The 21,448-nt window shown below is 39.3% G+C and overlaps 1 protein-coding gene across 3 annotated transcripts; it reads left to right on the top strand.

The window, feature by feature from the left end:
- The first annotated feature begins 391 nt into the window (after positions 1-391).
- On the top strand, positions 392-20,320 carry ATXN3 (ataxin 3). 3 transcript variants are annotated; one of them, XM_080617239.1, is made up of 11 exons: positions 392-520; positions 6,082-6,246; positions 6,791-6,835; positions 8,250-8,335; positions 8,738-8,804; positions 11,247-11,334; positions 11,589-11,721; positions 12,815-12,990; positions 13,414-13,537; positions 15,572-15,648; positions 16,295-20,320. In XM_080617239.1, exons 1-11 carry the CDS (start codon positions 497-499, stop codon positions 16,387-16,389), a joined length of 1,080 nt encoding a protein of 359 aa, XP_080473365.1. In that variant the 5' UTR covers positions 392-496; the 3' UTR covers positions 16,390-20,320. The 3 variants fall into 3 exon arrangements, with proteins under 3 accessions (XP_080473365.1, XP_080473366.1, XP_080473367.1); XM_080617240.1 differs by lacking the exons at positions 8,250-8,335; positions 8,738-8,804; XM_080617241.1 differs by lacking the exons at positions 392-520; positions 6,082-6,246; positions 6,791-6,835 and adding an exon at positions 6,853-8,160.
- Positions 20,321-21,448: the final 1,128 nt, after the last annotated feature.

The raw sequence follows: 21,448 nt of genomic DNA, 5'->3' as shown, positions 1-21,448 counted from the left end.
TATTTATAGCTCATTTGTGAACTAGCCTTCAGAAAAACACTTAACAGAAACCCAGGATGTGGTCGTCAGTGGTTTGGCGTTTCTTTAGCTGGATCTGAGCAAGTTTGTTTTCAGATTTCCTCGGCAGGCTTGTTTGGAATGCCAGCCAGTGGGATGCGGCGTTGCGAGCGCGTGTCGGCAGAGGGAGATGGAAGGGACGGAAAGGCTAGCTGTTACCGCTGAACTCGGTGGCGGGAGGAGCCCGGGCATTGTGGTGCTCAGGCATTAACGCTTATAACGTGAACTCGACGTACCTGTTTAACACCCCGGAGGCACGGATCAGCCCGCTGGCCTCCTTGCCGACAGGGGGAGCCAGCACGGGCGCGAGCCTCACGCAAGCAGCCTAGCCCAGCAGGGGCCTGCGCGGATTGGCTGCGCGGGTGGGCGAGCAAGAGAAGGTTGGATTGGTTGGGGGAGGCTTCACGTGAGGCGGAGGCTGTGGCCGTTGACAGTAAACATGGAGTCGATCTTCCACGAGAGGGTGAGTGAGGGTTTATGGTAGGGTTGTGCGTCTTGGGGGGGGCCGGGGCACTCGGCCGCTGTAGGGGGTGTTATGCCACCGGTTGGCCTTCCGGGACGGGAGTGTCTTCTCTGAGGAGCTGCTCGGGGCGTCGGCTGGGTCTCCCGTCCCTGCGATAGCCCAGGGGCAGCTCTCGGTCCGACGGCGTACGCCTCGCCTGTGTCGTACCCCTTCCTGGTATTCTTCCGGGAGCAGGATGAGGCAGCGGCTCAGTTTCCTCTGTCTCGGGGAAGAGCCGAGCTCTTCTCGGTGCCTGTGGCCTGGCCCAGCTTGGCTCTACGAGGCCTGCCGTCTCCGCGGGCAAAGGAAGTGCATTTAGTGAAGATCAAAGAGGGTCAGGACTGAGCCCCAGCGCTCCCTCTTGCATGGTGACTGATTTTCTTAGGCTTTTAAAAATAGAAGAATATGGGAAGGTACAGGCTACAGCTGCTTATATTGCTTGTGAGAGAACTCGCTTGACTTAGAAATGAGCATGAGGGTGAGCAGCGGCAGGCAGGGCTGTTTCTGTGCTCTCGGGCACAGCCCTTCACCTATGCTGGCTTGGTTGGGCTTGTGTAACGAGCAGGGAAAGGGAGAGCTGTTAAGGAAGTCCTAATTAATGCACTGTGCTTTTGTGTGCTGAACAGCGTTTCCTGTTTTGGACGACAAATGCTTCTATGAACTGCTGTGATTTATCCAGTTTCCCAAATATGAGCTATTTATGCTTTAATGCTATTCAGTTATAATTGTCTTTTTTTCTACTTTCCCAGTGTCTCTGTACCTTTATTGTCTTAAGGTTAATGTTAGTTTTTATACAGTACTCTCACATATTGCTTGGTTTCCTTAAAGCAAGATACCAGTATAACTTAAAAAAACCCACAAAACTGCTCTGAAATCTGTGGAGCGTGAGAAGTGTTCTTTCAAACTAGGTTTCTATTGCAAAACTTGGCAGTCACTGTGGTGTTAAAGAGCAGCTGCCCATAGGATGAGTGTTGGATTTCAACCATTATGATCTCTGCTACAGTGACCTTGAGTTCTAGTCTAGATTTGAAAATAAGTTCAAAACAAGTGTACCTTTTCCTTACCTGACCTAGCTTATTGCATAATGAAGTGATAACTTGTTTTAATGACTAAGTTGCTTTCTAATTTAATAAGAAAACTGCTGAAATAGAAGTCACAGAGCACAATACATTTGAAGTCACAAGCCGATTGTTGTTTGTAGTTGCTACAGGTTTTGGGATGTGGGAGGGGGGCAGCCTTGCATTGCACCTTGGTAAGTCAGCTACACAGTTAAAAAGTTAAACCTGAATGCCTGTTTTAAATTGGAGTACCAACTACTTTATCTTGTTATCATTATTAGTCTACAAAAAATTTAACTGAAATTCTGTGTCTTTTCTTAAGGGGTATTTCCCCCCATCAAGCGATGTCAAAATATTTAAAGTGCTGTATGTGCACACATATGTCCTTACACTTCAATCTGCACACCTTGGATGTTACAATAAAAAGGCATGAAAAATATGGTATTTATAAAGGAAATTTATTAAAACAAAGACCTAAGCAATGGGGCACTTTTAACAAGGGAATGACAGTTGCAGAAAGCAAGACTTAAGGATGAGGCTTAAGGGACCACTAACTTAGAAGTTGGTCATTTCTTTGATATTAATGTTTGAAAACACTGAAAGTAGCGCAGCAGTTTATATCCAGTTAGAATTAAAGGAGGACATTTCAGATTATGGGAAGATGAAGTATTGTCTGCATTAAAAAAAAAAACAAACCAACCAAACCTGAAGTTAATGTCTGTTAAGAACTAGATCAGTTTTCTCTTCTGCGTTTTGCACTTACTATGTACACATTTTGCATATGAAAATTAATGTTTATTACTGTCATGGTTTAAGCCCCGGCTGTAAATCAGAACCACGCAGTCTACTTCCCCCCCCCCAACTCCACAGAGGGATGGGGAGGAGAATCGAAAGAATGTAACTCCCACGGGTTGAGATAAAAACAGTCCAGTAACTCAGGTATAACACAAATCACTACTGCTGCCACCAATAATAATAATGATAAGAGAAATAACAAGGGAAGAGGATATGATACCGCTCGCCGGAAAAGAGCCCGACCAAAAAGAGGACGTGCCCTTCCGGGTAGCTCCCAGTTACATCCCCGGGCATGACGTGCTGTGGTATGGAATACCTCTTTGGCTAGTTTGGGTCAGGTGTCCTGTCCCTGCTTCCTCCCGGCCCCTCCTCCTCCCTGGCAGAGCATGAGACTCACAAAGTCCTTGGTCAGTCTAAACATCAGTGTTATCAGCTTTGTTTCCAGGCCAAAAGTCAAAAACACAGTGCTGCAACAGCTACTAAGAAGGAGAAAAACTGACTGCTACCGCTGAACCCAGGACAATTACTTTAAGATAAAATTGTACAAACACAGAAAGTAAAAAACACTTTCAGTAAAATTAAGATTGAAGACTGTAATACAACTAATTTTCAAAGGTATTTTAATATCTTTTTGTTTCTGAATGAGTTTCATATAATTCTGGTGGAGAAACCTGTGATTCTTGAACAGGTTCTTCTGTTACAGTTTTATCAAATGACCAGCAGCAGGGATGTGATATCAAGGGGATGGGAGCTGCTGTTAAGTCTTGAGATCCTTGCTGAGGGAAGGACATGAGCTGGAGGACGTATCTGGATTCTGTTGCAGTTGGGCTGTACAGCCTGTCTAGCCTTCATAACTCATTGCTCAATTAAGTGATGAAGTCCTAGAAAGTTTCTATGATCTGCGGTAGAGGGAACTTTCAGTGTTCCTGCTGTAAGGGAAATCACGGGAGGTTTGTACATATGATTTGTATGAGGTAATCATGGAAGTTCGAAGTCTGTTTCTCCAAGCCATGCTTTTGTACTCTTAGTTTCTGTGGGTTTGGTGGGAGGGAGGGGTGTTACTTATTTTAGTTAGAATCATAGAATAGTTAGAGTTGGAAAGGACCTTAAGATCATCTAGTTCCAGCCTCCCTGCCATGGGCAGGGACACCTCACACTAAACCAGGTCACCCAAGGCCTCATCCAACCTGGCCTTGAACACCGCCAAGGATGGAGCATTCACAACCTCCCTGGGCAACCCATTCCCGTGCCTCACCACTCTCTCAGTAAAGAATTTCTTCCTTATATCCAATCTAAACTTCCCCTGTTTAAGTTTGAATCCGTTACCCCTTGTCCTGTCACTACAGTCCCTGATGAATTGCCCCTCCCCAGCATCCTTGTAGGCCCCCTTCAGATACTGGAAGGCTGCTATGAGGTCTCCACGCAGCCTTCTCTTCTCCAGGCTGAACAGCCCCAACTTTCTCAGCCTATCTTCATATGGGAGGGTGCTCCAGTCCCCTGATCATCCTTGTGGCCCTCCTCTGGACTTGTTCCAACAGTTCCATGTCCTTTTTATGTTGAGGACACCAGAACTGCACACAATACTCCAAGTGAGGTTTCCCGAGAGCAGAGTAGAGAGGCAGGATCACCTCCTTCAACCTGCTGGTCACACTCCTTTTGATGCAGCCCAGGATATGGTTGGCTTTCTGGGCTGCAAGCGCACACTGCAGCCGGCTCATGTTCATTTTTTCATTGACCAACACCCCCAAGTCCTTCTCTGCAGGGCTGCTCTGAATCTTTTCTCTGCCCAACCTGTAGCTGTGCCTGGGATTGCTCCGACCCAGGTGTAGGACCTTGCACTTCTCATGGTTAAACTTCATAAGGTTGGCATTAGCCCACCTCACAAGCGTGTCAAGGTCCCTCTGGATGGCATCCCTTCCCTCCAGGGTATCAACTGAACCACACAGCTTGGTGTAATCAGCAAACTTGCTGAGGGTGCACTCAATCCCACTGTCCATGTCACTGACAAAGATGTTGAACAAGACTGGTCCCAACACCGATCCCTGAGGGACACCACTCGTTACCGGTGTCCAGCCGGACATCGAGCCATTGACCACAATTCTTTGCGTGCGGCCATCCAGATGGTTCTTTATCCACCGAGTGGTCCACCCATCAAATTGATGTCTCTCCAATTTAGAGACAAGGATGTCATGTGGGACAGTGTCAAACGCTTTGCACAAATCCAGGTAGATGACGCCAACTGCTCTGCCCCTGTCCATCAGTTTCATAGCCCCATCGTAGAAGGCCACCAAATTGGTCAGGCAGGATTTCCCCTTAGTGAAGCCTTGCTGGCTGTCACCAAGCACCTCCTTGTTTTTCATGTGCCTTAGCATGCCTTCCAGGAGAATGTGCTCCAAGATTTTGCCAGGCACAGAGGTGAGACTGACTGGTCTGTAATTCCCTGGGTCATCCATTTCCCCTTCTTGAAAATGGGGGTTATATTTCCCTTTTTGCAGTTGTCAGGAACTTCACCTGACTGCCATGATTTTTCAACTATGATGGCCAGTGGCTTAGCAACTTCATTCGCCAGCTCCTTCAGGACCCGCGGATGGATTTCATCAGGTCCCATGGACTTGTGTACATTTAGGTTTTTAAGATGGTCTCGAACCAGATCCTCTCCTACAGTGGGCCTAGGGTCTTCATTCTCAAGTTGAGGGGCTTTAGTTTTGTTTTTAATAGTGCATACACACTGGAGTTATTAGTGTAAATAAAAATGAGGACTGATTAAAATGAAAGAGGATTAAAAAACTGATGTTAATCTTGTCTGTTACTTGTAGTTTAGTTACTTTACTATTCTTTTAGTCAACTTACTAATTTTTAATTTGGGTTGACTACTATTATCTTAAATGTGCTGAATATGTAACAAAATATCTGAAGTGTTTTCCATTCAAATGGTTTATCAAGAAAAATATGTCCATGGTTTAATATGCTGAATTTTTATTTTTTTTTCTTGTCACCTCATCATTGTCATCAAGATTTTAGAACCAGTAGTATTAGCCTCTGTTACCTAATTTCTATTCATAAATTTCATGTGGAAAAGGAGCTTTACTGCAACTCCAGCTCCTGATCACTTTCTTGGCAATAAATTGGTTCTAACTTGAACTGGAAATAAATTCTGTAGATATATAATTTTTAATCCATCCAAAGTCCTAAAGGTCTGCTTTTCTTTTCCCACATGTGGAAAGCAGATTGCTAGTAGCCACACTTGGTAGGGAAGAAAAACTTTTAAGAGTGCAAGAGATATTTTTTTTTATAGAGAAGTAAAAATCTAAACTGTTTGATTTTCCTGTGGTTGTGACTTGGAAGAGGACAGAATCCGTTGTACTGATAGTTGCAGTCTTTGTGTGATTTGGTCAGGTGACTGGCAATTTTTAGTGTTTTAAAAAATAACATTTTGACATTTAATTTATTTCCTTTGAGGAAATGAACTAGTATGCATGTTGGTTTGTTCCATCAAATTGATGGGAGGGTTGTATTCTATAGCTTGCAGTGTAATACATCCAAAGAATGTATGGCATTCTGGGTGAGTGGCAAGGTCAGGATGCCTGAATTAAATAGTTGAGTCATTTTACAGAGTGAAACATTAATGTGATTTTTTTGTTGTCTTCGTTTTTTTCTCTTCCAATTTAGCAAGAAGGCTCATTGTGTGCTCAGCACTGTCTGAATAATTTGCTACAAGGGGAATATTTTAGTCCTGTTGAGTTATCCTCTATTGCACAGCAGTTGGATGAGGAAGAAAGAATGAGAATGGCAGAAGGAGGAGTGTCTAGTGAAGAATATAGAACATTTTTACAGGTAAAATAATCTTAATTTGAGGTTACTTGATATTTGCCTGAAATTTAATATTTTGTACCACAGACCCACTATTCTTGCATAGCTAGAAAAGGTTAATTGCCTAGTGCTGAAACTTCTCAATTTTGTAGGTCTTTTCATTCACACATCTTAAATTTGGCATTCTCAAGTGTTACTAGTACAGCTTTACAAAACTTCTCCAAAAAGCTACATTATCTTCATCTTACAGGTAGAGGGATCAAGCATCATGAGGAGGAGGATCAGCAATTTGCCATTTTTGGGGTTATTTTTTTGTAAGCTAGTGTCAGAGGTAGGAGCAGAAGTTTCCCATGCCTGCCTGCCCTTTAAGCATTGAGCATTTCTAATTTAAAAGTTTGGGGATTTAAATTTTTTGGTTACTTAGGTATTGTAATTAGCCTTACATACTAGGGCATACGGAGTTGTTTCTTTAAGTATGTGTAGTTATATTTATTTTCAAAACTTATTTCTGATCTTTTATGCTTACACCATTTTTCCCTTCTCTCCCTCCCAACCTCATACTAAGCAGCAGCCTTCTGTAAATATGGATGATAGCGGATTCTTCTCAATTCAAGTAAGCATGGCTTTATACTGGCAGAATTTTTCTATTTATGCAATGTCTTATGTAATTTAAATAGCATTGAGCTTTTTATCTAGTTTGCAGTTTATAAGCTTAATGGAATTAAGTACTGGACTTCTAAATCTTCAGAGGGTTTTCCACTAAGTGACTTGCAGTTCTTCAGTTCATAGGCCCTTAAACACATGTTAGGAGCATGGACATCCTGAATTGTGAAATGACACCTGCTGGCAATAAGCTTGATTCTAAGTTAATTCTTACAGGTACTTCATGTGTAGATGTAGATCTTGGCTCCCATAGACTGCTGGTGAAAAAGCAGACTTCAGATTGTTTTCTCAAATGTAGACCGTAAAGCCCTTGGCAATGGTTTCAGGGTTATCACAGCAAATGGAAAAAGCTGCAATGTCTACATGTCAGTTTTTATAACACACACAAAACAACAACAAAAGTTATTGAACACCAAATTGGGGATTGTATCTAGATGGAGGTGAGGATGGCGACATGGTTTAGTGTGAGGTATCCCTGCCCATAACAGGGAGGTTGGGACTATATGATGTTGAGGTCCTTTCCAACCCTAACCTAAATGATTCTATGATGCTTTGCTCCTTTGACCACCTCCCGAGCTTGGAGCGGTGATTCTCAGTGTTCCAGAATCCCTCAAGAGCCTCTGTTTGTTTTGGTTGGTTGGTTTGTTTGTTTTGGGGTTTTTTTGGGTTTTTTTTGGTTTTCTTTTTTTAATGGCAGGGCAGTTGTTCTAATCAGTGAAAAGCTATTAATGGTTTGGGATTTCTTGTATTCCTTCATTGTGCTTTGTCAATATTGAAGCTGGAAAAAAAAAGCTTCCTTACACTCTACTTTTTTTTGCCCTGTCACTGCTCTGCTCACTTGCTGCGCAGTTGCCTGGCTGAAAGGACAGTGAATGTTAATTTAAATTTCTTACAGCATCATTTCAGTTAGTGCTGAAGAGTTACTGTAATAGAGATGTGCTAATGCAGCTGGCTGATCCTGTGACAGTCCAGTGGTGAAAAATTTCCAATAGTTACTGTGCAGAAGGACGATACTGTATTGGGGGAATGGGGATGGCAGAGCACATTGAGAGCGGAGAGATAACAACTGTCTGAGAAGTTTACTTTGAGTTACAGCTTTGTCTGGGGGAATAAGCTTGTTAATACAACTCAGTTAAATCCTAGTAGTTTTCTTACTTCCTCTTAGATGTGGCATGCATGTTACATTTGCATGTAGATCCATGACAGTTGTGTTTTGAATAATGTGATTTCTAGGTTTCCTAGCAGTGTTCTGAAATCCTGGGTTTTATGAAACTAGTAAGTTTGTTTATAGCAGTTAAGACGGTTGTATTGCTTAAATTAAGATTTGACTGGTTTGATTCATGAAAAGTGCTGTTTTTTGACAGGTTATAAGCAATGCCTTGAAAGTTTGGGGTTTAGAACTAGTCCTCTTCAACAGCCCAGAGTATCAGAGGCTTGGGATCGACCCTATGTAAGACTTTTTTTTCTTAGCACCCTGCTTTTATTTTACAGAAAAATAATACTCTTAATTTGTGACTTAAATCTTTCTTTAAAATTACTGTTTCAAGCTCTGTTGCATTCTGATGGTTTTCTTATCCCCTGTGTCTTTAAATTTTTCTATTTGGGGGTATATATGAGTATCTGTCCTGTCTGCCTTTATGATGTCTCAGTACCTGTGGCATCATAGATATATGGAGATTTCAGTAATGCTGACAACTTTCTAAATGTTACAAAAGTAGTATGAGTATGGTTGTATTACTGAAATTTTATTATGTAAGTTTAAATTAGTGGTAGCAAAGAACTTGAACATTAATATGCACTCCAATAATAGAGTATTTAATTTTATCTATGCCTTTTGTTTTTCTTTTTACAGAAATGAAAAATCATTTATTTGTAATTATAAGGAACACTGGTTTACAGTTCGAAAGTTAGGAAAACAGGTGACATTGTCTCTTTTTACTTAAAAATTGACTTCAGAATGGGGGTGGAAAAGTGGTTGTAACTAGACCATGTGTTGGCCTTTTGCAAGCTTTGGCTGCAGTTTAATAGTATCCTATATTAAAAAAAAAAAAAAAAAAAAAATAAAAGAGTAAATGTTAAATGTTTGTAATATCACAAAAATACCAGGGAACTTTTTATGAATATTAGCCTGGAGAAATACCCTAGGATCAATTTCTTAGTGAACCTGTCCTCTAGGGAGCTGCAGTTCTTGTAGAGTCTGTGTGACATCTTTAGCTGTTTTCTTTTCTGCATGAAAAGAGAGTGAGAGGACGAAGGTTAGCATCCATATAGAATGCAGACTAATTTTAATGCATAAATTTATTGACATTGTGAAAATAATTTTTCTCATTTAAATGGACAGTAGGCATAAGGAAAAGTTCAAATTTCAAAGGTATTAATATTTATGATTGCTAGTGTTTAAGAGTATCCATCAGGATAAGGTTGGGGAAAGTAGAATCCCAACTTTCTGCTATTTTAGAAAACTTTCAGAAACAGTTGTTTTATAAGCAGGAAGTAGTTACTAAAGGTAAGGGGTGGCCATACAAGTATATGGTACATACATATAATAACTCAAGTCACATCCATATCCATTGTAACACCAATGCAGTTTTTTATTTCAGTAGCCAATCAGTGTTCTGGATCACACTGCATAAGTTTTATATGACATAAGCTGGTTTGGTGTTTTCAGGTTTGTTTTTTTTGGTTTTGGTTTTGTTTTTTCTTTTTTTTTTTCCCCCATAGAAAATGTTCATGAAATTACTTTTATGTTCTACAATAATGGACAGGAGTCTCTTCATGCGTTTGGTTCAGTTTGCATGTGGTGGCTGCCTATCTTGTCATCCAGATTAAAAACCCCAACAAAAACAACAAAAAAAACCCCACCAAGCAAAAACCAAAAAACAACCCAAAACCAAACAAAAACCCAAACAAACAAAAAACAAACAAACAAGAAAAAAACAAACCAGAAAACAACAAACTAAACAAAACCCAACTGTGAGTAAACACATTAAACTCTGCTGTTCTGCTTCAATTTGAAAGTATGGGTAATGTTTGCAGGTCATTTTTGTGTATTTAATATCAAAAAGGCTGAATGGTCTCTTGAAAGTATGGGAATGTTATTTTATTATATATGCAACCATGTTGGGTGGAATTTTGTGTGATAGTATTCTAGCCCAAAATGTTCTAAGTTGGAGGGGTAATGTCTTCTGTTTGTACATGCAGCTTGTAACCACATGAAAACAATGCTAGGTATGTGTTACCTAGAGAGGAATGAAAACAAATAGATTTGATGTCCTTGTCTTCTGTTACAGTTAAAGCAACAGCAGTTTATCAAACCTTCCTCCTCCATGTTTCCTTTTAAAAGTTTGTCTGTAATCTGTCCATCACATTTGTTTATGTAACTTTATTGCCCATTCCTACATTGTTGGTTATGTTACCTTTTTGCAGTGGCAAAGGGTGTTTTTAACAAATTCAGTGACTGAATGACAGACTGGCAGATAGACATTTCTGTTCCAGGTGAACTATAGTATGGGCCCAACTGCAAGTGTGTAACTGCAATATGGAAGTTTGGATAGATAAATGCATTTTTGTGAGAATGGAGATAGGATTCTTCTACTATCTGAAATGATGCTTCCTGATTAAAATGGGTAGTATTGAATGAGTATGGTATAAAAAAGGTTCTTGAGATTAATTGCAATATATATGGGGTTTTAAAGATAGAATATTTTGACATCCATATTGTATATATTTTCTCTGTAGAAGAAGTGTTATTAATGACTACTTGTCATCTTCAGGGAACTATAAATAATCTGTGTATATTTATGTCATATTATAACATTATGCTCTAAATTTTAGTTATTTTTTCTTTTTAAATTAAAAAATTATCTCAGAAGTAAGCAGTAGTTTTCAGCTTCACCAGCTATTAAAGGCAGAATGTTTAATAAAGGTATTTTATGTAAAGAATTCAACTTCTGTTTCCTGTATCTATTAATTTCTTAAGATACAGTGTTAGCTCATGAAGGTTTTCTTCCCTCATTAGTCTCTGAACAGACTTAAAACTCTGATTAAGCAGAATTTTAGATGCTGCCTAAAATAACTCTTCTACAATTATATTTTGACTTGCCTGTTTGCTTGGTACCAGTGTTCGGTAATGGGAGAGAGCATGCAGTAATTTCCTCACTTCATACCTCCTGTTAGCTGAAGAGTATTTGAAGGGTAACCTTTAGCATTAGAGGTATTGTGCTTCAAGACTTTTAATTTGGTAATTTACTAGATTTATTCAGATATTCCATCGTAGGAAATGACCACAATGTACAGAAATGGGTTACCGAGTAATCTTTATGCTAATTTGTTCTCTCAAACCTTTTTTTTCTTAATTACAGTGGTTTAACTTGAACTCTCTCTTGATGGGTCCAGAACTAATATCAGATACATATCTTGCACTTTTCTTGGCTCAATTACAACAGGAAGGTAATAGTAACTTGCAGATGTTAAATCTCATTAATTAAAAGTAGGTAATAATAATTAAGTAATTAGAACTTATGTATTCAGTTAATTATCCTTAGTTTTATGATTGAAATAGTGAAATAACCCAAGTCCTTTATAATGAAAGGTAGAGCCCTACATTGTAATAAATTGCACATTATTGTGTTCCATATAGCGTGCATTTTAGAGTGTTTTTGCATACACCTTAATGCTGTAGACTTACAATTTATTTTCCTCAGGTTATTCCATATTTGTAGTAAAAGGTGACCTGCCAGACTGTGAGGCTGATCAGCTATTGCAGATGATTCGGGTACAGCAGATACAGCGACCAAAACTAATTGGCGAAGAGACAGCACAATCAAGAGATCAGAGGTAAGGTAAACAGAGATTTCATTTTAATAATGTTAAAGTATGATTGATTTCCATGATTAATGTCTCCATGGAGACAACCTCCTTAAGAAGTAATTAGAAGTACTTTTAGTGCAATATGCTTACTACTGTTGCATAAAGTCGGTGAATACAAATGGTGTATTTTTAAGTGGACAAAAATTACCTGAATAAGAATTCGATCTTTCCATGTGTACAAGTGTTATATAGTGCAGATTTTTAACTTAATGATTACAGTATTTTTCCAATTATTGTAAAATGGGTAAGCAAATCTTACCAAACTATGGATAATGGTAATCAATCTATAATTAAGACTGCTTAGTGCATTCTGTCATAAGTAGAAAAGAACAAGAAACACATACCTGAATTTCACATCGTATAAGTCATACAGCATTCCCTTTTGGAATAATTTCACTGTAAATGTTGTAGTGCTGCTCTGTTGTGAAAGGTACTGATAGTATGAAACATCCTTGAAAGCATATAAAGTGCTACTTCTGCAATAATTTTATCACATTTTCATAGTGAATGAATTGCAATAAGCCAGTTGCTTAAGGCTTTTTGGAGGAATGCGTTCATTATGATTTCTTCCACTTCGTAAAGGTAAACTGGTGTTGTAAATTGATGGAATAAAACCAAATGACTTGGCGGTAACATAAAAAGTGTGTATAGTTTAGAGAGGACCTTTTGCTCTAGTGTGGTCATCAGAGCTTCCCGAGAAAGAGACCACATGCACTGTTTTCTTGTTGTATAAGTAGCAATTGTTTTAAATAACATGTATTACTGCTTTTTGTAGGCTTATTGTCTTTGAAGTTTTTCCCATTAAACATGTACATGGGTTTAGATTTTCAGTATTTATTTTTTTACAGCTGCAAGCTCTTCTTGCAGCCCCTTTGTGCTGCTTCACTTTTCATTTAGAAATGAAAATACTTGTTTATAGAACAGGTTTTCACAATAGAAACATTTTTTCCCAAAGTTTAAAAAAAAAAAAAAGTCAAATTAGTAGAAAATACTGACTTTAAATTTCACAGTAAGTTACTATTTCTGCCTGAATTCTGCCATAAATATATCAATTTCACAGGCTACCCAGAAGTGATATGGACCAAGCAATAGATGTTAACCATCCTTTTGATGGAACAGGCATGCTAGATGAAGATGAAGAGAATTTTCAGAAAGCCCTGGCTTTAAGTAGGCAGGAAATGGATATGGAAGATGAAGAGGCTGATCTTCGCAGAGCCATTCAACTCAGCATGCAAGGTGCAGTGCTCATCTAAATTTCTCTTACAGTGTTCATGTTGCTTATGCTTTAGGCAGCTACTGAAATTGGTTTCAGTCAGCCACTTCTTCCAGCATGCATCAAGCTCTCTGAAAAGACTGGCTTTGAGGCATGGAAGGACAGTTCAGAATTCCCTGTAGCTATCTTCTTTCTGCTTTTGAGAAGTTGAAACTTGCATGTTAGCATTGATCATTAGGAAGCAAGAACAAATTGGCAAAGGGTGGCAGGAAGGAAGGGAAGCAGGCCTAATGAGGAGATAATATCAAGTGAAGTTAGCCTAGGCACTTATTTCTCCAATAAGTATATTTCTTCCTCTGAAGTTTGAAGACATTTTCTGAAGCTATATTTCATTTACTAACTCCATTTTACAGTAATTAGTAGGATATTGTATGTTCTGATTTTAGGTAGTCGTCGAAGTGAGAGCTCAGGCTCATCACCACAGAATGTTCTTCAGTTGCCTCACACCAGTCAGACAGACTCCCTTTCTTCAGAAGAACTGCGAAGGAGAAGACAAGCGTATTTTGAAAAGTAAAGTAGTTGATACAAAACTATATCTGGAAGTACATGTCCTATTTTCCAGTGCTTTTGGCGTGTGGATGAGTTTCTCACTGAGACCCAACTTTTCTCTCTTAACGTGTTTTCTTAACAGTACCTGAATTTTGCTGTTCCCAGGTGAAGAAAAGAAACTTGTAAATAATAAGAGTTCTGTTGGTAGTGCAACATCAGTCTTGTGGGGGATGGAAAAAAATATACATGTTGGGTTGGAAAGGACCTCAAGATCATCTAATTCCAGCCTCCCTGCCAAGGGCAGGGATGCCTCACAGTAGACCATGTTGCCCAAGGCTCTGTCCAACCTGGCCTTGAAAACTGCCATGGATGGAGCATTTATCACTTATTTGGGCAATTTGTTCCAGTACCTCACCACCCTCACAGTAAAGAACTTCTTCCCTATATCTAACCTGAACTTCCTCTGTTAAAGTTTAAACCCATTACTTCTTGTCGTGTTGCTACAGTCCCCGATGAAGAGTCCCTCTTCAGCTTCCTTGTAGGCCCTGTTCACATATATTGTACATGAAATCCTGTAAATTTCTGTAATTATTTTTCTGAAGAAAAGCTTGCTTTCTCAAAGACTGCTTCTGGTAATGTTGCCTCTAATGTGCATCACATGAAAGTGTTCTAGATGATATTTTATGTTGCTGTTCTGGAATACCTTCTTAATACATATAATCATCGAATCAGCTAGGTTGGAAAAGACATTTAAGATCATCAATTCCAACCATTACCCCGAGACTGCCAAGTCCGCTACTAAACCATGTCATTGAGGGCCTCATCTACACATTTTTGAACACTTCCACAGATGGTGATCGTGGCACAAGTGCAGGACTGGGTGTTTTGCCTTGTTGAACTTCATACCACTGGCTTCAGTCCGTTGATCCAGCCTGTCCAGATCCCTCTGCAGAGCCTTCCTATCCTTGGTGTTGTCCACAAATTTACTGAGGGTGCACTCAATCCCCTCATCCTCACTGGCCCTAATACTGAGTCCTGACGGACGCCTTTATTGACCAGTCGCCAGCTAGATGTGATACCATTTACCACCACTCTTTGAGCTCTGCCATCCAGCCAGTTTCTAGTCCAGCAAAGAATACACCTATCCAGGCCATAAGCAGCCAGTTTCTCCAGGAGAACACTGTGGGAAGTAGTGTCAAAGGCTTTAGGTCCAAATAGACAATGTCCACAGCCTTTCCCTCATCAACCAGGCAGGCCACCTTATTGCAGAAGGAGATCAGGTTGGTCAGGCAGGACCTGCCCTTCATGAGTCTATGCTGATCCCCCTGTTTTCCTGCACCTGCTTTGTGATTTGACTTAAGATCATCTTCTCCATGACACTGATGACACTCCCTGGCACTGATGTCAGGCTGAGAGGCCTGTAGTTCCCAGTGTCATCCTTCCTGCCCATTTTGTAGAGGGGTGTTGCATTGGCCAACTTCCAATCCTCAGGGACCTGCCCATCTATCAGGACTGCTGACAGATGATGGAGAGTGGTTTAGCAAGCTCCTCTGCCAGTTCCTTCAGTACTCTTGGGTTTAACCAATCCAGCCCCATACACCTGTTTATGTCTAAGCAGAGCAGGAGGTCACTAACCATTTCTTCCTGAATTATGGGGACTTCAGTCAGCTCCCCATCTGTGCCATCCAACTTGGGGAACTGAGTACCCTGAGGATACATCGTTGGGGTATTGTACCTTTTCGTTATCTCTGTCTCCTAGTGATGAAGGAAATAGAAATGCTATGGATGGAAGGAGTTAGACTTTGCATGAGAAGGTAAGAATGCAGAACATTAATATTCTAGGAAAACAGTAATGTGGCTTGGCCACATAATGCTGGGGTGGTATGATGTCTGAGGGGTAGCAGTGTGAAACAATTGAGATACTAGGTGCAGGGCTGTTAATGTACCAAACAGCTTCCACTTCTCACTCTTGGCCTTCTTTACAATGAATTAGACTTGATACAGGTCTCATACTGATGTTAATCTTATTCTGTTATAAATTTATCACACTTTCAGGCAACAGCAGCAAGATCGGGGCCAAAACCTACAGAATAAGCCAACTCTAAGCTCAAGCACTCTGAAAGCTGACCCAGGTATTGTTTTTTAAGCTTATTTTCAACAGTAAAATATTGTCTTCCTGCTTTTGTGCTCTGTTTCTAACTTTCCTTGACTGCCTACTTCCTCACTCTGGCAGCCATTCAGATGATGGATCAGAGCCATTACTCTTTTTGGCAATGAAGGATCACTTTCTTGAAAAGGCTGTTCGGCTTTGAGTGTCAATATCCTGTTTCAGACTGAAGAGCATTACTATTAGACCATCTTAGTTCTGGCTTTTTGTTGTTTGTGTTTAGCTTGAGCATTAAAAATTGTAATCTTTGATGGGATTTATGCCAATAATTTGTTTTCTAAAGTACTTTTAAAGTTGTATGATAATGTAATAAACTTGGAGTAATATCTGACAAAATTACTGGAGCCAGTTTTCAGTAGAATGTAAGTATGTAGGCCTTACTAATGTCAAGTATTGGTGATCCAAAATTAATATGTATTACTTGTTACAAACTGACTGTTGTGGATGGAAAGCGAAGTGAAAAATGTTCAATGATTTTAAAATACAAAGCCAGTTTTGGGGGTGGGGTGGAAACAGGTGGGGTGGACAAAGGGAACAATGGTAGCATTTAACTACAGTTGAGAATCAGCTCTGTGCATTTATTACAACTTACATGCATTTATTTTCTTTAGGAGGTGATATGAGTGAAGAAGACATGCTTCAGGCAGCTATGAATATGTCTCTGGAATCCGTTAGAAACAACTTGAATACAGAAGAGGAGAAATGAATTAACTATTTTTTTCCCTCTTATTGTCAAAACTTAAGTCTCCATTATAATTTTTCTGTGTGGATGTTGCACAAGCAGGGTTCATTTTAGAGTTCTGGAAGCAGGAATGAAAGGCGGACTGGAAGTCAGTGTGGAGGGAATCTGCAATTACAAAAAAGATTGCACTAATTTACAAAACTTTAGCACTCCTACTACAGAACCTTTGTTCACAAGAGTATTAAAATTACTTAAGCGGTTCACATGAACCAAGTTAGACTTGTGTAGCAGAAGGAACTTGCATTTAAAAAGCAAGTTTAAATTGTATTGAAAAATTTTAAAGGAAATAAAGAACGTACTGAAAGTTGGCATCAACTGATTTCCTTCAGTATCAATGGAAGAACAGATACAAGTAATAAATTGTACTCATAAATGACGAATTTCTTTGTAAGGAATCCCTTAAAATGGGAAAAAGAATTCTGTTTATCTTAGATAATTTGTTTTGTGATTGTTTATTGTGAATGACTTAATGTCAACTTTTCGATCCTGCTGTCCACTTTCGAAATGACCCATTTTTTAGGAGAGACATAGAATCATAGAATAGTTTGGGTTGGAAGGGACCTTCAAAAGTCATCTAGTCCAACCCTCCTGCAATGAGCTGGGACATCTTCAACTAGATCAGGATGCCAAGAAGCACATCGTGCCTGGCCTTCAGTGTCTCCAGGGATGGCACATCCACCACCTCTCTGGGCAACCTGTGCCAGTCTTTTACCACCCTCATTGTAAAGAAATTTTCCCTCGTACCGAGTCTGAATCTCCCCTCCTTTAGTTTAAACCATTACTCCTCATTGCAACATGTCCTGCTAAGAATTCTCTCCCCATCTTTCTTATAGGCCCCTTTTAAGTACTGAAAGGCTGCAGTAAGGTCTCCCCAGTCTTCTCCAGGCTGAACAACCCCAATTCTCTTAGCTGTTCCTCGTAGCAAAGATGCTCCATCCCTCTGATCGCTTTTGTGTCCCTTCTCTGGACCCTCTCTAACAGGTCCATGTCTTTCCTGTACTGAGGACTTCAAAGCTGGACACAGCACTCCAGGTGGGATCTCACCAGGGCAGAGTGGAGAGGCAGAATCACCTCCCTTGACCTGCGGGCCATGCTCCTTTGAATGAAGCCCAAGATATGATTGGCCTGGGCTACAAGTGCATATTGCTGTCTCATATAGAATCATAGAATAGTTAGGGTTGGAAAGGACCTTAAGATCATCTAGTTCCAACCCCCCTGCCATGGGCAGGGACACCTCACACTAAACCATGCCACCCAAGGCTTCGTCCAACCTGGCCTTGAACACTGCCAGGGATAGAGCATTCACAAGCTCCCTGGGTAACCCATTCCAGTGCCTCACCACCCTTACAGTAAAGAATTTCTTCCTTATATCCAATCTAATCTTCTTATATCCAATCTTTAATCCACCAGGACCCCTAAGTCCTGGATAACTCCCAGTCCAAGTCCGGGGGTACTCTCAGTCCCTTATCCCCCAGGCTGTACTGATACCAGGGGTTGTCCTGATCTAGGTGTAGGACCCTGCACTTGGCCCCATTGAACCTCATGAGGTTTGCACAGGCCCACCTCTCGAGCCTGTCCAAGTCCCTCTGAATAGCTTCCCCTCCCTCAGGTGTGTCAGCTGTACGTCAGCTGTGTCAGCTTTGTGTCATCTGCAGACTTGATGATGATGCATTAAATCCCACAGTCTGTGTGGCTGATGAAGATTCTAGAGTACTGGTCCCCGTACAGACCCCTGAGAACATGAATTTTGCAATTCAAGAGATAATCATCAGTGTGTTGTTGATAATGATGTTACTCCTGAATCAGTGAGCTCTGACCTTCTAACGCTTTCTGGTTTTACTTTGAATTCCAACTCTAAAATTTTCAGATCCATGATTAAAGTAGAATTTTTGCATTGCCCTATTATCTTTTGGCAGATACACTTGACACCTTTGGTTTGTTGTGGTTTTGGTGTGGTTTTTTTTTTGTTTGTTTGTGTTGGTTTTTTTTTAATTGTTGTTTTTTAATTTGTTTTTGTTTTCTTAGGCTCTTTCCAGTTATGCCACTGTCTTTACTACAAAAGTAGCATATAATCAGTTGGGTTAAACAGGTTTTATTTTCTACCTCTTCTAGAGTCTTTTTTTCCTCTTCAAGTTCAATCTTTCTGGTCTTTCAGTAGGGAAGAGCTGTAACTGAGTCTAGGAGAAAGGAGAAGGGCATTTATGTGCCATGAAGTCAGTGCCACACAAATAAGGTGCATTCTTGCAGTCTGAAATGATCCCTGTGCAAATCACTCATTTAAGAATGAATATTTGTATCTGTGTGGATGTTCTTTCTGAAATGCTTTTCATGAGTGTCTGTCAGAATGTTGCAGCCTTTTCAGGAATGGCCTTTATTTGTGCACCTTACAATTTTTTATCATGCTGTTTCTGATCCTGAGAAAAACTGGGGAGCAAAGTATGTGAGTAGCTTAAGCTATTGGTTGTAAGACAGTTGCTTTGATATCCAGGATGAATGTGTAAGAAGGTGACCAAACTGACTTTCAACTTCAGTGCAACAATTGACATATGTTACGTTTTCCTAAATGGTGCTTGAAACACAAATTCTGTTTACATATAAATTAAATGGAAGTATGCTGTAGATAGAGTATGTAAGCTGTAGTCCACATAATGCATTGTTAGCACAGGCATTCTGAGAATCTTTTGAAGATAACCCTAAATTTCTTTATCAAAATATTCTAAAGTTAGATCATTGCACAATAGTAACATTTAATTAAAATTAGTATGAAATGAATGGTATCTAGATGGAAATACACATTCAGCATCAAGTAGTACTGTACATGAAAGGGCTTTTACCTCTCAGTAAAGATTTGTTTACAACATTGGTTTCTTGATATCTTACGATATTATGTTCTACATAATTGGACCTAATTCTGTTTTTCTTAGCTGTGTGCTGAATTTCCACCAATGTCACCAGAACCACTGTGTGTGTTAGACAGTATGGATTTTGGCATGCAACAGCGCTACTTTTTAAAAGCTTATTTTAAATTTTGTCTTTTTTAAAATAACCCTGTCATGCACATTATAATTAATAGCTGTAATCTCAAATTAATATAGCTAAACAATGGCTTTAAAAGTCCATGTGTGCATATGCCATTTTGAAATGCTGTGTATGTTTTTCAGGATGAAAATTTCTGCTTTCAGTTTAAAATTTATATGAAACTGAAAACACGAAAGAAGTCTGTAAAGCACTGAATTGTTTCCTTGCTTGTCTGTAAATCCACAGCTTTAATTTCCTGTCTTTTGTTGTGCCATGAACTGATTCTGAAATAAGACTCTCAGTTTTATAAATAGGTATAGGCTGGCAATTTGATACCAGTACTTGGAACCTGGACCTTTTATTCCCTATTATATAAAAATATATTATTTCTATAGCTATATAGTGTGGCAGCCCTATATTAAAAATATAAGAAAAAAAAAAGCCCCTTGAATTGCATTAACTGTAACCTGTGACAATTACATGTTTTTTATAATCACTAAAGCATGGAGGTTTGCATTTGAACTTTCATGCGACTTTGTAAATTACTTTATCACCCAAGTGTTTTAATATGCAAGGAATATAAACAGTGCCTGAAAAGCACATCTTTGTCAATCATTACAGGGCTAACCATACTCCTTTCTGTGCAGAAACACTGTCACTCTGCAAATACCAATATAATTTTCAGAGGTATGTCAAGTTTCATGAAGTAGGTGTATCAGCCTACTCAAGTAGCTAGAGGTAGTAATTTAAGCTACGTATGTTAATTGCACCAAAGGAAAAGACTAATACTAATTGGTTACAGTATACATTTTATAACAGATCTAAAGTTCCAAATGTGTGGACCCGCCAAGAAGCTGTCAATAAAAAGCCAGTCTCATTTTTTGGTGTGCATTCTTTTGGTGATAAACAGTTCTGAACATGGCTGAACTATGCTCATAAAGCATTTACTAATATAGAGCCTATTCCTACTGTTATCTGTTCTGTCAAGCTGAAGTGTTTTTCACATGTTGTAGCTTTAGGCCAAAGTCCATTGTAAAGGAGCAGAAACTGATTTTTTTTTTTTTTTTTTTTTTTTATTACAGTATGATATATGAGGGAATTTTAGACTTCTTTCAGCCAACACATTTTTATTGTCTTCCTCACAGTGAGCAGTCTATGTGACTGCTCTGTAATTCATGTTTTCCTGCCTATAGACATTAAAGGGGTAGGCAAAATGAGTGATACTTATATTAAATTTCTTCCAAAATTACTTGTGTAAGTATAAGCTGTAAACTGTTTTCATGGTCTTGTAATGAGGACTGGAGGAAAAAGTGTTGTAGAATCATAGAATAGTTAGGGTTGGAAAGGACCTCAAGATCATCTAGTTCCAACCCCCCTGCCGTGGGCAGGGACACATCACACTAAACCATGTCACCCAAGGCTCTGTCGAACCTGGCCTTGAACACCACTAGGGATGGAGCATAAATGCATTCATTTGTAATGCAGTGATGCTTGAATGCAGTTCTTATTAGGCACAGCAGGTATAAATATGAGTTATTTAAAAGTTCTAGTTTTTCTGGTCTTGAAACTAATCTGATACAATACTGGCGTACTCTCTTAACATTCGGGCTCCTTGTGCCCTTTAAATAACTTCAGAAAGTTTAAATGTAATTTTCAGATAAGGTACTATTTTTCATACTTAATTACTTTGCAGACTATTTAAAAATAACCAATACAAAGTTAAATTTCCAATGTGTTTTAATGTTGGACTATTATTACTATTACAAATCTGTAAAATGGTGGGGAGTTTAAAATGTCTTCTGCACATCTAGTTAAAGAATTATATTTCTCTATCTCAAGACTAATATTATTATTTGCAACCTGCTTTATTACAAAACTGACAATTAGGCTTTTAAAAATTACTAACAACATGTTACAGTTCTAAAATGTCTGTGAAATTTCCTAGAATTTACTGTTTCAAATATTGATAAAACATACAAATTGTGGCCTTTTTATTGGGGAATGG

This window comes from Psittacula echo (assembly GCF_963264785.1).
Source record: "Psittacula echo genome assembly, chromosome: 5".
NCBI classification, from domain to species: domain Eukaryota; kingdom Metazoa; phylum Chordata; class Aves; order Psittaciformes; family Psittacidae; genus Psittacula; species Psittacula echo.
The sequence above is the reverse complement of the archived record's forward strand: the minus strand, read 5'-3'. Positions and strand labels throughout refer to the sequence as shown.

What these genes read in the sequence shown, in the direction of transcription:
- ATXN3 (XM_080617239.1), top strand. Translation starts at nt 497, where the DNA reads ATGGAGTCGATCTTCCACGAGAGG. An exon ending in GCGGATTCTTCTCAATTCAA is followed by an intron (nt 6,836 to 8,249) that starts GTAAGCATGGCT and finishes GTTTTTTGACAG; the next exon opens with GTTATAAGCAATGCCTTGAA. An exon ending in CATTCAACTCAGCATGCAAG is followed by an intron (nt 12,991 to 13,413) that starts GTGCAGTGCTCA and finishes TTCTGATTTTAG; the next exon opens with GTAGTCGTCGAAGTGAGAGC.